The sequence below is a fragment of the Conger conger genome, chromosome 16 (assembly GCF_963514075.1).
Source record: "Conger conger chromosome 16, fConCon1.1, whole genome shotgun sequence".
Classification (NCBI taxonomy): Eukaryota; Metazoa; Chordata; class Actinopteri; order Anguilliformes; family Congridae; genus Conger; species Conger conger.
In genome coordinates this window covers 39,761,391-39,775,175 of record NC_083775.1, presented here as the reverse complement: position 1 = coordinate 39,775,175, position 13,785 = coordinate 39,761,391, and the positions used below count along the sequence as shown (strand labels likewise).

At 43.6% G+C, this 13,785-nt stretch overlaps 1 protein-coding gene across 1 annotated transcript; it reads right to left on the bottom strand.

The window, feature by feature from the left end:
• Nucleotides 1-2,548: 2,548 nt before the first annotated feature.
• cln3 (CLN3 lysosomal/endosomal transmembrane protein, battenin) lies at nt 2,549-13,785 on the bottom strand. Its single transcript, XM_061225303.1, has 15 exons — nt 13,303-13,785; nt 13,154-13,190; nt 12,919-13,015; nt 12,707-12,790; nt 12,482-12,561; nt 11,062-11,147; nt 10,882-10,954; nt 9,203-9,343; nt 8,655-8,815; nt 8,278-8,345; nt 7,939-8,007; nt 7,002-7,057; nt 6,045-6,138; nt 5,481-5,621; nt 2,549-4,854 (listed from the first exon to the last, which is right to left on the bottom strand). The coding sequence occupies exons 1-15, from the start codon at nt 13,352-13,354 to the stop codon at nt 4,738-4,740; spliced, it is 1,356 nt and encodes a 451-aa protein (XP_061081287.1). The 5' UTR covers nt 13,355-13,785; the 3' UTR covers nt 2,549-4,737.

Genomic DNA, 13,785 nt, shown 5'->3' with positions numbered 1-13,785 from the left:
CACCTATCAGTCACATGTTCCATTATTGTATATATTATTATTTTTAATAAATATGTTTACACCTGCCTTCATCAGCTTGGGAAAGCACCCAGAATCATATGCCCTCTGCCAGATGAGCCAGATCAGAGGGGGGCGCTATTGTGCGGTGACAAATGCACTCACAACACCTACCAGTACTGTCAGCTCTCCTGTGGGTCATCATCTCACAATTTACCCAGCTGAAAAAAAACAGTTTCTTTGAACTAATCTTATTTCAGTTTCTGATAAGTTGTTTATTTATCAAATTTACAGGGCCATTGATAGCATTGGCAGATTCAAAGAGTTTCATTTGAATCAAGTATGAAACAAGATACTGTAGCCAGCTTGCTGAGGAAGAGTACATTAAAACAGAAATTGCTACCAAGTTTTGTTTTTTGTTTGTTTGTTTTTTTATATTATTACGCTGTGTGGCAAAACATTATTTCAATCTTATTTCATTCCGCTTCTGTTGCAAGTGTCCTATGTTCTATTTGTGTTATTTTGATTTTTGCAAATTATGGAAAAAAATATTTGTTGGAATGCGAGTGAATTTCTGTGAAAGCATGTCTTGAAATGTCCATGTGCTAGCATGATGAATATGTTTCAATCTCCCATGTCCCAGTTCTCGCATGTCACTCCCTGCAGTCCACTGGTGGCCAGTTGTCACCAGGGTCAGATTCAATGTCCTGGGCTCACACTGATTCGGGAACTCTCGCCAAGATGGCCCCTTCTTACCTATAGGACATAATTAAGCCCTTCACACCAGCTCGACCACTCCGCTCTGCTGCAGCAGGATGACTTGCACTCCCTGGCAGGTGGACTTCAGTAAAATCTGTTTGTGTTCCTACCGGACTCAGGTCCAGTGTGATTAACTCAGCACTCAGGATCAGTGTGATTAACACAGCGATCAGGATCAGTGTGATTAACTCAGCACTCAGGATCAGTGTGATTAACACAGCGATCAGGATCAGTGTGATTAACTCAGCACTCAGGATCAGTGTGATTAACACAGCGATCAGGATCAGTGTGATTAACGCAGCACTCAGGATCAGTGTGATTAACACAGCGATCAGGATCAGTGTGATTAACTCAGCACTCAGGATCAGTGTGATTAACGCAGCGATCAGGATCAGTGTGATTAACACAGCGATCAGGATCAGTGTGATTAACTCAGCACTCAGGTCCAGTGTGATTAACGCAGCGATCAGGATCAGTGTGATTAACTCAGCACTCAGGTCCAGTGTGATTAACTCAGCACTCAGGTCCAGTGTGATTAACGCAGCGATCAGGATCAGTGTGATTAACTCAGCACTCAGGTCCAGTGTGATTAACTCAGCACTCAGGTCCAGTGTGATTAACGCAGCGATCAGGTCCAGTGTGATTAACGCAGTGATCAGCACTCAGGATCAGTGTGATTAACGCAGCGATCAGGATCAGTGTGATTAACGCAGCGATCAGGATCAGTGTGATTAACTCAGCACTCAGGATCAGTGTGATTAACACAGCGATCAGGATCAGTGTGATTAACGCAGCGATCAGGATCAGTGTGATTAACTCAGCACTCAGGATCAGTGTGATTAACACAGCGATCAGGATCAGTGTGATTAACACAGCGATCAGGATCAGTGTGATTAACTCAGCACTCAGGTCCAGTGTGATTAACGCAGCGATCAGGATCAGTGTGATTAACGCAGCGATCAGGATCAGTGTGATTAACGCAGCGATCAGGATCAGTGTGATTAACGCAGTGATCAGCACTCAGGATCAGTGTGATTAACGCAGCGATCAGGATCAGTGTGATTAACGCAGCGATCAGGATCAGTGTGATTAACGCAGCGATCAGGATCAGTGTGATTAACTCAGCGGTCAGGATCAGTGTGATTAACGCAGCATTCAGGATCAGTGTGATTAACGCAGCGATCAGGATCAGTGTGATTAACGCAGCAGTCAGGATCAGTGTGATTAACGCAGCGATCAGGATCAGTGTGATTAACGCAGTTATCAGGATCAGTGTGATTAACGCAGTGATCAGCACTCAGGATCAGTGTGATTAACGCAGCACTCAGGATCAGTGTGATTAACGCAGCACTCAGGATCAGTGTGATTAACTCAGCACTCAGGATCAGTGTGATTAACTCAGCACTCAGGATCAGTGTGATTAGATCCTCGTAGACCAGGAGGGGCTGGCGTACCCAGGCCTTGAGCGTGCCAGGCAGACACGACTCGTCCACAGTGACAGTAGCCTAGCTTTCAGCTTTCAGCCTCTCCACTTCTCATCCCCACAAAAGAGCACTGACTTTTTTCACCGGCATTATTTTCCTGTGGACCCTGTAGCACTCCTTTCTCCTCTTTTCTACTTTTTATATCGATGCACCTGCATATTTTAGCGGTTATAAATCTCAGGCACTAAATTCATAGTACAATAGGAAAACTGGCATTCCAACACTGCCCCCTCGTGGGCTGATGTAGGAGAAAGGCAAGAGCTGTGCAACCAGAGGGGGGAATACAACTCACAAGCAAGAGGAGGCAATTTTGTGATAAGAATATTTTTATTTAGTTATTTTTTGTCAGCTATAGGGAATAAAACAAATAAAAACAAGGAGCACCAATTCACAGTTCACTCCATAGCATTATAGAAAAACCTGAAAAATCTTTCACGAAATGATGATACAATCCCATTCCCTCTCTCTCTGCCCTTTTTTCCATTTTGGAGGAAAGGGAGACAGCTACCTTAAATCCACCCTGCTGTGCTGTCTCTGTCCTGCTGGATCCAGTGTTCATCGTCATCTTTGCCTCTCTCAGCCAATGTAAAGTCCTACAGGGCTTCCAGGAATCCAGTACACCATTACAAGTGACCTGGACAGCTTTTCCTGACGTCATTGGCAATTATATTGGCCATTTATAGATGGACTCAGTCTAGCTTGCCTTCCAAACCAATCGGTCTCTGGAATATGCCATCAACTTAGCCTTCAGTAGTCTAATCAGACCTGGGTCAAATACGTCATTGTTTTGGATTTAAATAGCTTTCAGTGCTCCAATCGATCTTGCCTGGTGCAATTGAGCCAATCAAGAGGACCGGAATTTTACACTTTTCAAGAATATTTAATAGGTTCCAATACACCCGACAAGCTCAGTAAAGCGTAGAAAATTCAACCTGCACAAGTAATTCACTGTAAACCCGAACCCAATTTACTCTAAAGCCACCAATATATAAAGTCCAGCAATATATAAACATCACAATGTGCAAAGATCAGGGATCGAAGTCCCAATGAGGGGGAACGTTTAGCTCCAAGAGAAACACGGTGTAAGTAGTGCAGACTTGATTGACAGCTACCAGCAGCAGTGCTAGAGGTGCCAGTCACTAATGCCCTCTCTGTCCATGACTGTGAACATTACACATCAAAGCACATCTTTCATTCATGTCAGAATATTACAATTTAATCGGTCAGAAATTTATCACAATCATCTTAAAACAAGGCAAAGTAAAAAGATAAAAATAAAATTAGTGACAGCTTTTCATTGCGTCAGAAACACCCGAGTCACAGCACCTCTGCTTTCTCCCATCAGAATAAAAGCAAAACAAATCATCATAATAATAAAAATAATTTTTTTTTAAAAAGGACTTTACACTTCTTTAGAAAATGTTTAAAAATGTACTTTAACTTTATACGCTGTAAAGTGGCGCTGTGCATGTCCAAATCCCACCCGAATTTGAAATGTATAATTCGCTATTTGCAAATGTAGCCAGGTTTTGTGGTCCCTCTCCCCAATTGGGAGAGAAAGGACGTTCATGGTTCTCCTCCAAAACATGTCCTAAATACAATAATAATAACCAGTGATACTAGTACTAGTATTTAGTGGAAATAAAAATACAATACTTCTTAAATCCTTTCAATCTCTGAGTCAGTTATACTTAAGTCAGTTTGTTTACAGGTCTATTCTAACCTGTTGGACCTACTGTGCGTCTATTCCTTCTTTGGTCTTTATGTTAAAAATCAAGTAAAACTTGTACACTCGCAGGGAATACAATTCAATGCAAACAACTACATAAAAGACAAGATCAACCATTACATCAATAAACCCTACAACCGATGTAAACCAATGTAAACGATATCAAATCATTAGATACAAAAGCAAATACAGTCCAGCAATTGTTAGTGCAAATTCATTCACAGCTGATTGTCATCAACAGAATTAAATTATAGTTATCGACAGGAAGGTAACAGCAATCCCACAAAGGAATGTACAAGGGTTGGACAAAATAAAAGACACCATATTAAAAATTACTTGGTGATTGGAAGCATTTCAGAAATCAGCCACACATGTGGTGGTCAGAATGCCCATGAAACTGCTAATTGTCAGACCTCTTTGGGAGCAGGTACAAACTGATAACAGGCATTCAAAACAATGTGATTAATCTGTGTAGCTGACTTTACAATTGTCATCTAGTTGGTATTAAGACATTTTTCATGGTGTTGATGTTTGTGTTATTTTGATTATTTTGTTCAACCCCTGTAACTTTCAGAGAAAAAGCAAGACATAACGTCCAATGAACGTGCACTGTGTTGAAAGGCACTGTATTCTAACTGGAGCACAGTAGGCAGAGCCTGTGGAAGGAACGCCAATCCCCTGTTGGCCTCCCTCACAGAGAGCAGAAGTCATTGTAAAGGGCGGGTGGGTTAGGGTTAGGTTTCATGCATCTCCCTGTCTCGGTCTCCCTCACAGAGAGCAGAAGTAGTTGTGCAGGGGGATGGCGGTCAGGCCGGAGAGAGTGATGCCAAAGCTGTCTCCTACACTGGCGGTTGACATGGCAAACTCCCGCTCTCTGCTTCCGGTCTGAAGGGGCAGTTAGAATACACAACAGGGTGGTCAGAAAGGGTGAGGTAAGGGGGTCTTTCACAAACACACACAAACACACATACACACACACTCACTCACTCACACACACACACACACACACACACACACACACTCTGTCAATAACACACACACATGCACGCACTCTCACTCACAAACACTCTCTCTCACACACACACACACACACACACACTCTCTCTCTCTCTCTCTCTCTCTCTCTCTCAATAGCACATACACGCACGCACTCTCACTCACAAACACTCACACACACACACATACTCACATACACACATACACACTCTCTCTCTCTCAATAACACACACACATGCACGCACTCTCACTCACAAACACTCTCACACACACACACATACACACATACACACACATGCACACACTCTCTCTCTCAATAACACACACACATGCACGCACTCTCACTCACAAACACTCTCACACACACACACACACACACACACACACACACACACACACACACACACTCTCTCTCTCTCTCTCTCAATAACACACACTCACACTCACTCTCTCAATAACACACACTCACACTCACACTCACACACAGACAAGCGAAACGGTGAAGATGGACTCACTTCCTTGCTGATGAAATAGAAGGTGTTGACATAGGCTGCGCCGCCAAGCAAACCCTCATAAGCAACTATGGCAAAAACGACAGCTGCGCTGGGGAGGAACTGAGCGTACACAGCCACGCACAGCAATGCAGCGTTCACACACTGCAGGGGAGAGAGCGCTCGTAAAACAACCCACACACCCAGTTAATAGTACTGAGCAGTCTGACTAACTCTCTGGTAACACTGACATAACACTGTCATACATATGACATAACAAGCTGTCAGATGATGTCAGGTTATGTCAAATTATATAAAACTGTCATACTTTTATCAGTAAGATGTATGACCGTAACATCCGTCATAACATTTACCGATAACAGCGTGACTGTTTTGTATCATTTGACATCATCTGTTATAGCATCTTGTGGGAGCTGCCATGGCTTATGTATGACAGAGTTTGGTCGGCCTTATGGCGAGAAGTTAGGAAAGTGTTACCTAATCTTTAATAACAAAAGCCACAGGTAGACAGTAAGTTTCACTTTCTCAATTTTCTTCTGTACATCCCCCGGCTCATCCCCAGCTCACCTGCAGTACAGAGAGGATCCACACCCTCCTAATCTTCATACAGAAAAGAGACGATCGTGATATGAAAACTCCAATCTGGTACAGAGTCTGGTACCTGGCAGCACAGGAATAAAGTATGAGCATAAATGTGAGCGTAATTAAGTGAGGCACATCGCTCCCATGATGCTCTAGTGCTCAAACATGCCTTTTCCAACAATTGCTTTGAGCAATTTGGCCAGAATGATGAACATGTTTCAAATGAGCTTTGATTATGAAAGTTCAACACTGAATTTTTACAGTTAAGTGCTCAGACAACTAACCACACCCATAAAGACCCATCAATGAGCCGGTGACATTAACATGAGCAAGCTGTTGGATGTCTCTTTCTGATGGGTGGTCAACATAACTGACAAAAACATGACTGAAAATATGTGAGAGCGTGATTGTCCATTCCAAATTGGGGTGGAAAATGGGAAATCATTTTGTCCCCATAACAGACGCATGACAATATGTCAAAAACACAGTGCATTTGTGTGAGAGATTATGAATACACAGTAACTAATGTGACTGTAATGTAACTAATGTAATATACCTGTAATGTGACTGTAGTGTAACTAATGTAATATGTCTGTAATGTGACTGTAGTGTAATGTCACTTTAATGTTATGTGACCTTAGTGTAATGGTAATGTAATGTGACTGTAATATAGTGTGACCTTAGTGTAATGGTAATGTAATGTGACTGTAATATAATGTGACCTTAGTGTAATGGTAATGTAATGTGACTGTAATAAATGTGACCTTAATGTAATGGTAATGTAATGTGACTGTAATATAATGTGACCTTAGTGTAATGGTAATGTAATGTGACTGTAATAAATGTGACCTTAATGTAATGGTAATGTAATGTGACTGTAATATAGTGTGACCTTAGTGTAATGGTAATGTAATGTGACTGTAATGAGTGAATGATCCTGACCAGCGATACTGCTCTGCATGGGACAGGTAAAATCCTGGGAAAAACAGCAGCTCCAACTGAAAGAGGAAAGAAGGAAATAATGAGTACAGACTTGTATGAATGAGCAGATCTATGAATAACTAAAATATAATAGTATTTTGTTTTGTTTCTTTAGTCATTATTTTTTCTTCCCGATTCATACTTTTTGTACACAGTACAGCACAGCTTTCTTGCGGTTTCAGTGTGCTACATTTGTCTCAGGTGGGCAACATATAACCCCTTTAGGGATTTCCAAACGCCTGTGCATTTATAATTAAATTTCCTCTTTATCTTTAAAAAATGTTTTACATATTCACGACTGTGCAATGTCATCCCACTTCATTCCATTTGTGTGTGTATGTATGTGTGTGTGCGTGTGTGCGTGTGTATGTTTGTGTGTATATGTGTGTGTGTGTGTGTGTGTGTGTGAGTGTGTGAGAGTGTGAGAGTGTGTGTGTGTGTGTGGAAAGTATATTTCCTTCCGTTTTCATAAAAACTTGGTACGAGTCACATACGCGATGCACTTGAGCATACAGTGACAGTAATAGTGCCCTGTGACATTGTGGAGGGGAAGCTGTTTCTAACGAGAGACTACGAACCAGTCAGGCTTATATGGCGGTGTTCAGACCATGGTGAGCTAACACGGTCTTCAGAACACACGGACGTTGTGCAGTTATGCAGTGTCTTTTTATCTCTAGTTACTGGTCCAATCCACATCAAAGTGTTTTAGTGTCTGGGATAGTCAATAAGAAATCATAATCATATGGTGGAAGCGGCCGCCTCCCTGTGTCCTGTTGGAAACAGGGTGAGTTTACGTTACTGTGCGTTCTGTTTTGGACTATAAACCGGCCTTAAAAGGCCCTTGAAGGCCACTGGGGTCAGGCCAGGAAGGCGGCTATCTGAGAGGGGAGGGACTCACCAGGCCCTGGTTGATGAAATACTCGGCGAAGTACACAACACTCAGAGGGATAATGAACTTCAGCAGACCCTGAGAGAGAGAATCACACAGAAACACACACACACACACACACGTAAGGGATAAACAAACACCAGAGCTAACGTACGGATACAGCACGATTCACGCAGTACATGCCGTACAGAAACAGAAAAAGTACATTATAAGAAGCACACATTTATGACCTGCTATGTGAATGAGCTACACAGTGAATAAGGGTCAGATGTGTCCGTAATGTGGGAACGGGGATGTGTGTCGCACAGAATATCACAGGTGTGTGCGTAGAGCGGTGTGGAGCCTCACTCTGAGAACAACAAGCCTGTCCCTGCAAGTCAGATCCCCTGCATCTGCGGGAGGTCCTGGGCCAGGAGCTGAAGAAAAATTTAATATGAATTACAGTGAAATATTCAGTGAATGCAGGGCTGGATGCAATTTTATCTGAAATCCAATTCATGAATGGAGGAATGAATGAGCTTGATGTCCTATGAGGATATTTCAATTCATTTTCTGAACTGAAGAAATGCATCTGGGGTAGTGTTGACATACATTGGAATTCTCATCCAAATCTTTTCCCTTCAGTACACCCGATCAACTCCATGTCTTTCACATCTGCTCTCTCCTTCATACAACACCCCGTTCTCCTCCACACACACTCACCACTCTCCTCCTCACACACTCACCACTCTCCTCCTTCTCCTCATCTTCCTCATGCTCGGCTTTGTCAGGGTCCTCTGTCATCAGGGGCCGTCTCTCCTGAGGGCTGGCGTCATGCAGCAGCCGCTCCCCTCTTCTGCTCTGCCATTGTGGAAAAGAGGACGGGAACTCCAGAAGGCTAAAATAGCTGTGAGACCAAGGGAGGGAGGTTCTGCCTTTACACACAATGCTGTCATTCCAACCACACTCCAACACTGACATTCCAACCACACTCCAACACTGTCATTCCAACCACACTTCAACACTGACATTCCAACCACACTCCAACACTGTCATTCCAACCACACTTCAACACTGACATTCCAACCACACTCCAACACTGACATTCCAACCACACTCCAACACTGTCATTCCAACCACACTCCAACACTGACATTCCAACCACACTCCAACACTGACATTCCAACCACACTCCAACACTGACATTCCAACCACACTCCAACACTGTCATTCCAACCACACTCCAACACTAACATTCCAACCACACTCCAAACTGTCAAATGAGCCAACTCACCTGACCGCCATTATGACAGGGACTACCAGCATAACCAGTAGCGTGGCCCGGGGCGACAGCTTGAGTGTGAGAACAGAGTACAGCAACGCCCCCGCCACTCCTGCTCCACCAGTGCCAGACCCCCAGGCCCCCACCACCGCCCTGAGGGAGGAAAGGGAGTGGGGTCAGTGCAGGGCTGAACACTCTCTACAGCACTGAGGCATGGATCCAGCAGGGCACTGTAGCACTGCAAGTGCACCCACGATAAGTCACCATTTAAAGTGGCAAACTACGTTTTGGTGGATTTTAGTGGCCACCCATTGTGACTGGCGGTATTGTACACTTCAGTTGCTATAGTTCCTCAGGACACCCAGCCTTCTCACACCTTTCCTTCTTCTGTGTGTCAGTGTGGTTTCATTTTTCCGATGAACGTACTACTTGTACTTTCATCCAGTGTTGTCTAGTTACTGCAAAAAAGACAACTGTGCTCAAATTCCTCCTCTGCAACTGTGCTCAAATTCCTCCTCTGCATGTGTTTATGCCACTCGAACACCCTTGTGTCACAGCCATGCAAACCCTCACACGCGCAACAGCAGCGCAACAGTCTTTCCTTCCATGGGCTTCCGTGTGCTTCCATGGGCTTCCGTGTGCATTTGCATACAGAGTGGGAGTGGAGCGCCCACTACCAACTTAAAATAGTAATATATAGAAATCAAATGAAACAGTGCAAATGGTCTCAACCATTGCTGGAGAAATGCCAGTGGGAATGTCTCAAATATGGTATCTGCTCATATGAATCCTTAATCACTCCCTACTCCCCAGCTAGACCACTCCGGTCTGCCAGCTCTGGTCGCCTTATGGTTCCCTCACTACGAGCACCTAGCGGTCGAGCTGCACGTTCAGGACTGTTTTCGTTCTGGTACAGTGGTGGAATGACTTGCCTACCACTGTCAGGACAGCAGAATCCCTCCCCCCCATTTCGATGCAGACTAAACACACACCTTTTCAAACTGTACCTTAGTCCTCCCTTCTGATTCCCCGCCCCCTTCCGATATCCCTCTTGTCTAACCCAAAAAAAATTAAAAATAAAATCACAATGACTGTTTTTTTTTGTTTAGAACAGCACTTCATGTGTATTTTACTAGTTATGGATGTGATGCTTTCGCTTGTGGAAGAATTTTGAATTAAAAGTGTCTGACAAAATGACAAAAATGTAAATGTAAATGAAAAAATTGTAGATTGCCACTAAGTGTGTATGCGTGTGCGCGTGTGCCTGTGTGTGTGCATTTGTGTGTGCAAGTGTGCGCCTGTGTATGAGTGTGTGTGTGCGCCTGTGTATGAGTGTGTGTGTGCGTGTGAGTATGTGCGTGTGTCCGCGTGTGCATATGTCAGTGTTAGTGTGTGCGCGTGCATCTGGGTGCAGGCATGCATGTGAGTATATGTGCCTATGTGTGTGTGTGTGTGTGTGTGGGTGGTGTGTGTCTGTGTGTGTGGGTGGCGTGTGTGCGTGCGTGTCTGTGAGCGTGCGTGTGTGTCTGTGTGCGTGCGTGTGTCTGTGTGCGTGCGTGTGTGTCTGTGTGCGTGCGTGTGTGTCTGTGAGTGTGTGTGTGTGTGTGTGTCTGTGTGCGTGCGTGTGTGTCTGTGTGTGTGTGTGTGCGTGCGTGCGTGTGCGTGTGCACGTGTGTAGAGGGATGGTTCACCTGTCAAAAAACACTGTGAGAGAGAGGAATGACAGCTCCCCAAATCCAGCCCCAAAACTGGCAAAGATGACTCCTGCAGGGAGACATTGTTTGTTACCATTTTCAACTGCAATTTTAGCCACAAAAATGTATTTCATATTTATGTTAACAACTACCAGTGCCAACAATATGAATAAGTACCCAGAATGCTCATCCCCACGGAGGAAGAGAAGGACACCAACAGGAAACTGGAAGTTGCCGCAGCGACACACAGCAAAACGCGGATCCTGAGAGAGTTAGCCGTTAGCAAATACAACCGCAAACTAAACACCACTTCAGCTTTACAGAGTTAGCCCAGTCAGCAAATACAACCGCAAACTAAACACCACTTCAGTTTTACAGAGTGAGCCCAGTCAGCAAATACAACCGCAAACTAAACACCACTTCAGTTTTACAGAGTGAGCCCAGTCAGCAATACAACCGCAAACTAAACACCACTTCAGTTTTACAGAATTAGCCCAGTCAGCAAATACAACCGCAAACTAAACACCACTTCAGTTTTACAGAGTGAGCCCAGTCAGCAAATACAACCGCAAACTAAACACCACTTCAGTTTTACAGAGTGAGCCCAGTCAGCAAATACAACCACAAACTAAACACCACTTCAGTTTTACAGAGTGAGCCCAGTCAGCAAATACAACCGCAACCTAAACACCACTTCAGTTTTACAGAGTGAGCCCAGTCAGCAAATACAACCGCAAACTAAACACCACTTCAGTTTTACAGAGTGAGCTCATTCAGCAAATACAACCGCAAACTAAACACCACTTCAGTTTTACAGAATTAGCCCAGTTAGCAAATACAACCGCAAACTAAACACCACTTCAGTTTTACAGTTAGCCCAGTTAGCAAATACAACCGCAAACTAAACACCACTTCAGCTTTACAGATTGAGCCCAGTCAGCAAATACAACCGCAAACTAAACACTTCAGTTTTACAGAGTGAGCCCAGTCAGCAAATACAACCGCAAACTAAACACCACTTCAGCTTTACAGAGTGAGCCCAGTCAGCAAATACAACCGCAAACTAAACACCACTTCAGCTTTACAGAGTGAGCCCAGTCAGCAAATACAACCACAAACTAAACACCACTTCAGTTTTACAGAGTTAGCCCAGTCAGCAAATACAACCGCAAACTAAACACCACTTCAGTTTTACGAAGTTAGCCCAGTCAGCAAATACAACTGCAAACTAAACACCACTTCAGTTTTACAGAGTGAGCCCAGTCAGCAAATACAACCGCAAACTAAACACCACTTCAGTTTTACAGTTAGCCCAGTTAGCAAATACAACCGCAAACACTACTTCAGGTTTGGCAGAGGTAGACAATCCAAATTCAGAAAGTGAAAGTCCTCCCCAGTATTCTGTTCCAATTACCTGGATTTCCTGATTTGCACAGTTCTTCAGAAGGAGGTACTGTAGATCTAATTGGTGAAATCTAATTGGCTGAGGTCATGGGTGGAAGAAACACACGCCAGGACTTTTACTTTCTGAACCCTGACCCCTTCCTCTGTGCGATAGTAACAGAAATTGACTGTAGATTTCCATAAGAACTTTTACCCATAAGGACACTTGTGGATGAAGAAAGGTGCAGCCAATTTTATGAGGAGAGTGGGGAGAATGTCCGCAAGGAGCACAGCCTAAAAATAAAGATAACAAATTATGCCGTTGGCCACGGCATACCACACACAAGCTGATACTGAGCATGTCGGGCAGTGCGAGGTAACACAAGACAGCCCATTCCATTTACCATCAATTTATTATAAAGAGAGGAGTTGTACTTACCGCAGTAGAAACTGGGTTACAGTCATAGCGACTGCTGTTGCTGTTATTCCTTCCCTCAGGAGTAATGAGTGATGCAGATAGGGTCTACAGAACAAACGTGGGCAATGGAAAATTAGTTAATACAAATAAAATAAATCAAAAATGAGTCGCGTTAAAACAGCTGGTCAGCTGACAGTACATCGGGACAGACACAATTACGTCGCTATTCTTACGTTCGTTGTGGTGTTGCGCGTCTCCTGTTGTTTCAGGATATCATGGGCGGCACTCAACATGACTACATAGGCAAAGTTGTTTGACAGTCCAAGCAACCTGGAGAAAGAGGAGGAATTGGCTGAATTGGGACTACGTGAGGGGACAGCACATGTACCTCAAGTTAATACATGCAGGGCACGCGTTTATGTAAACGCATCTTAGCATTATCTAAGCACCTGATGGGATACAACTTACCAAAAACCGCTTATATTTCTCCAGAAAGAGACGCGACCTGTACAAGCAATGCAAAAACAGGAAAACAAAAACAGTAATAACTTTCAACTGTCATTCCATTAAAATTAATTGTCAGTGGCGTGAAACAGGAAGTAAGTAATAATAATTACCACGTGAATTGGAAGTCACTATTGAGTCGCGGTCGGTTTCCGTATGTTCCATGATAAAAACAAATAAACACACACGAACTCTGGTGATTTTATAGAAACGATGTAGGCTAGGCTATATCTAAACCTCGCTAAATATACGTGGGAATCTGTCAAATCTCGGTATATGATTTATATAATGTAATAGCTCGTTTATTTCATTTCATTTTAGCTAGCTTGCTACTGGTAAAATAGGTCTAAGCATACGTCTACGCTAGCTAATTAACCAAGCTGTACTATGACATTGCATCGGATAACGAATGAGAAGTTTAGCGAAAAACTGTTCAGCTGAGAAACGCGGCTCCAGTTATTGATTTCATTTCAATTAGATACTTGCTAAACTGTCTCTGATTCAATGTCCCGTTTTCTTGCGTATCACCCAGCCGTGAACAGTTCTGAAACACTTCGAGCTTCTTCTATTGAGCGTACTGGAGAGGGTAACAGGGG

Bases quoted from the DNA above. Each gene is read 5' to 3' on its own strand.
- cln3 (XM_061225303.1), bottom strand. From the start codon at position 13,354: ATGGAACATACGGAAACCGACCGCGACTCAATAGTGACTTCCAATTCA. The intron at 13,016-13,153 runs GTAAGTTGTATC...CTCTTTCTCCAG, and splicing joins AGAAATATAAGCGGTTTTTG to GTTGCTTGGACTGTCAAACA. The intron at 4,855-5,480 runs GTGAGTCCATCT...CTGCCCCTTCAG, and splicing joins TCTATTTCATCAGCAAGGAA to ACCGGAAGCAGAGAGCGGGA.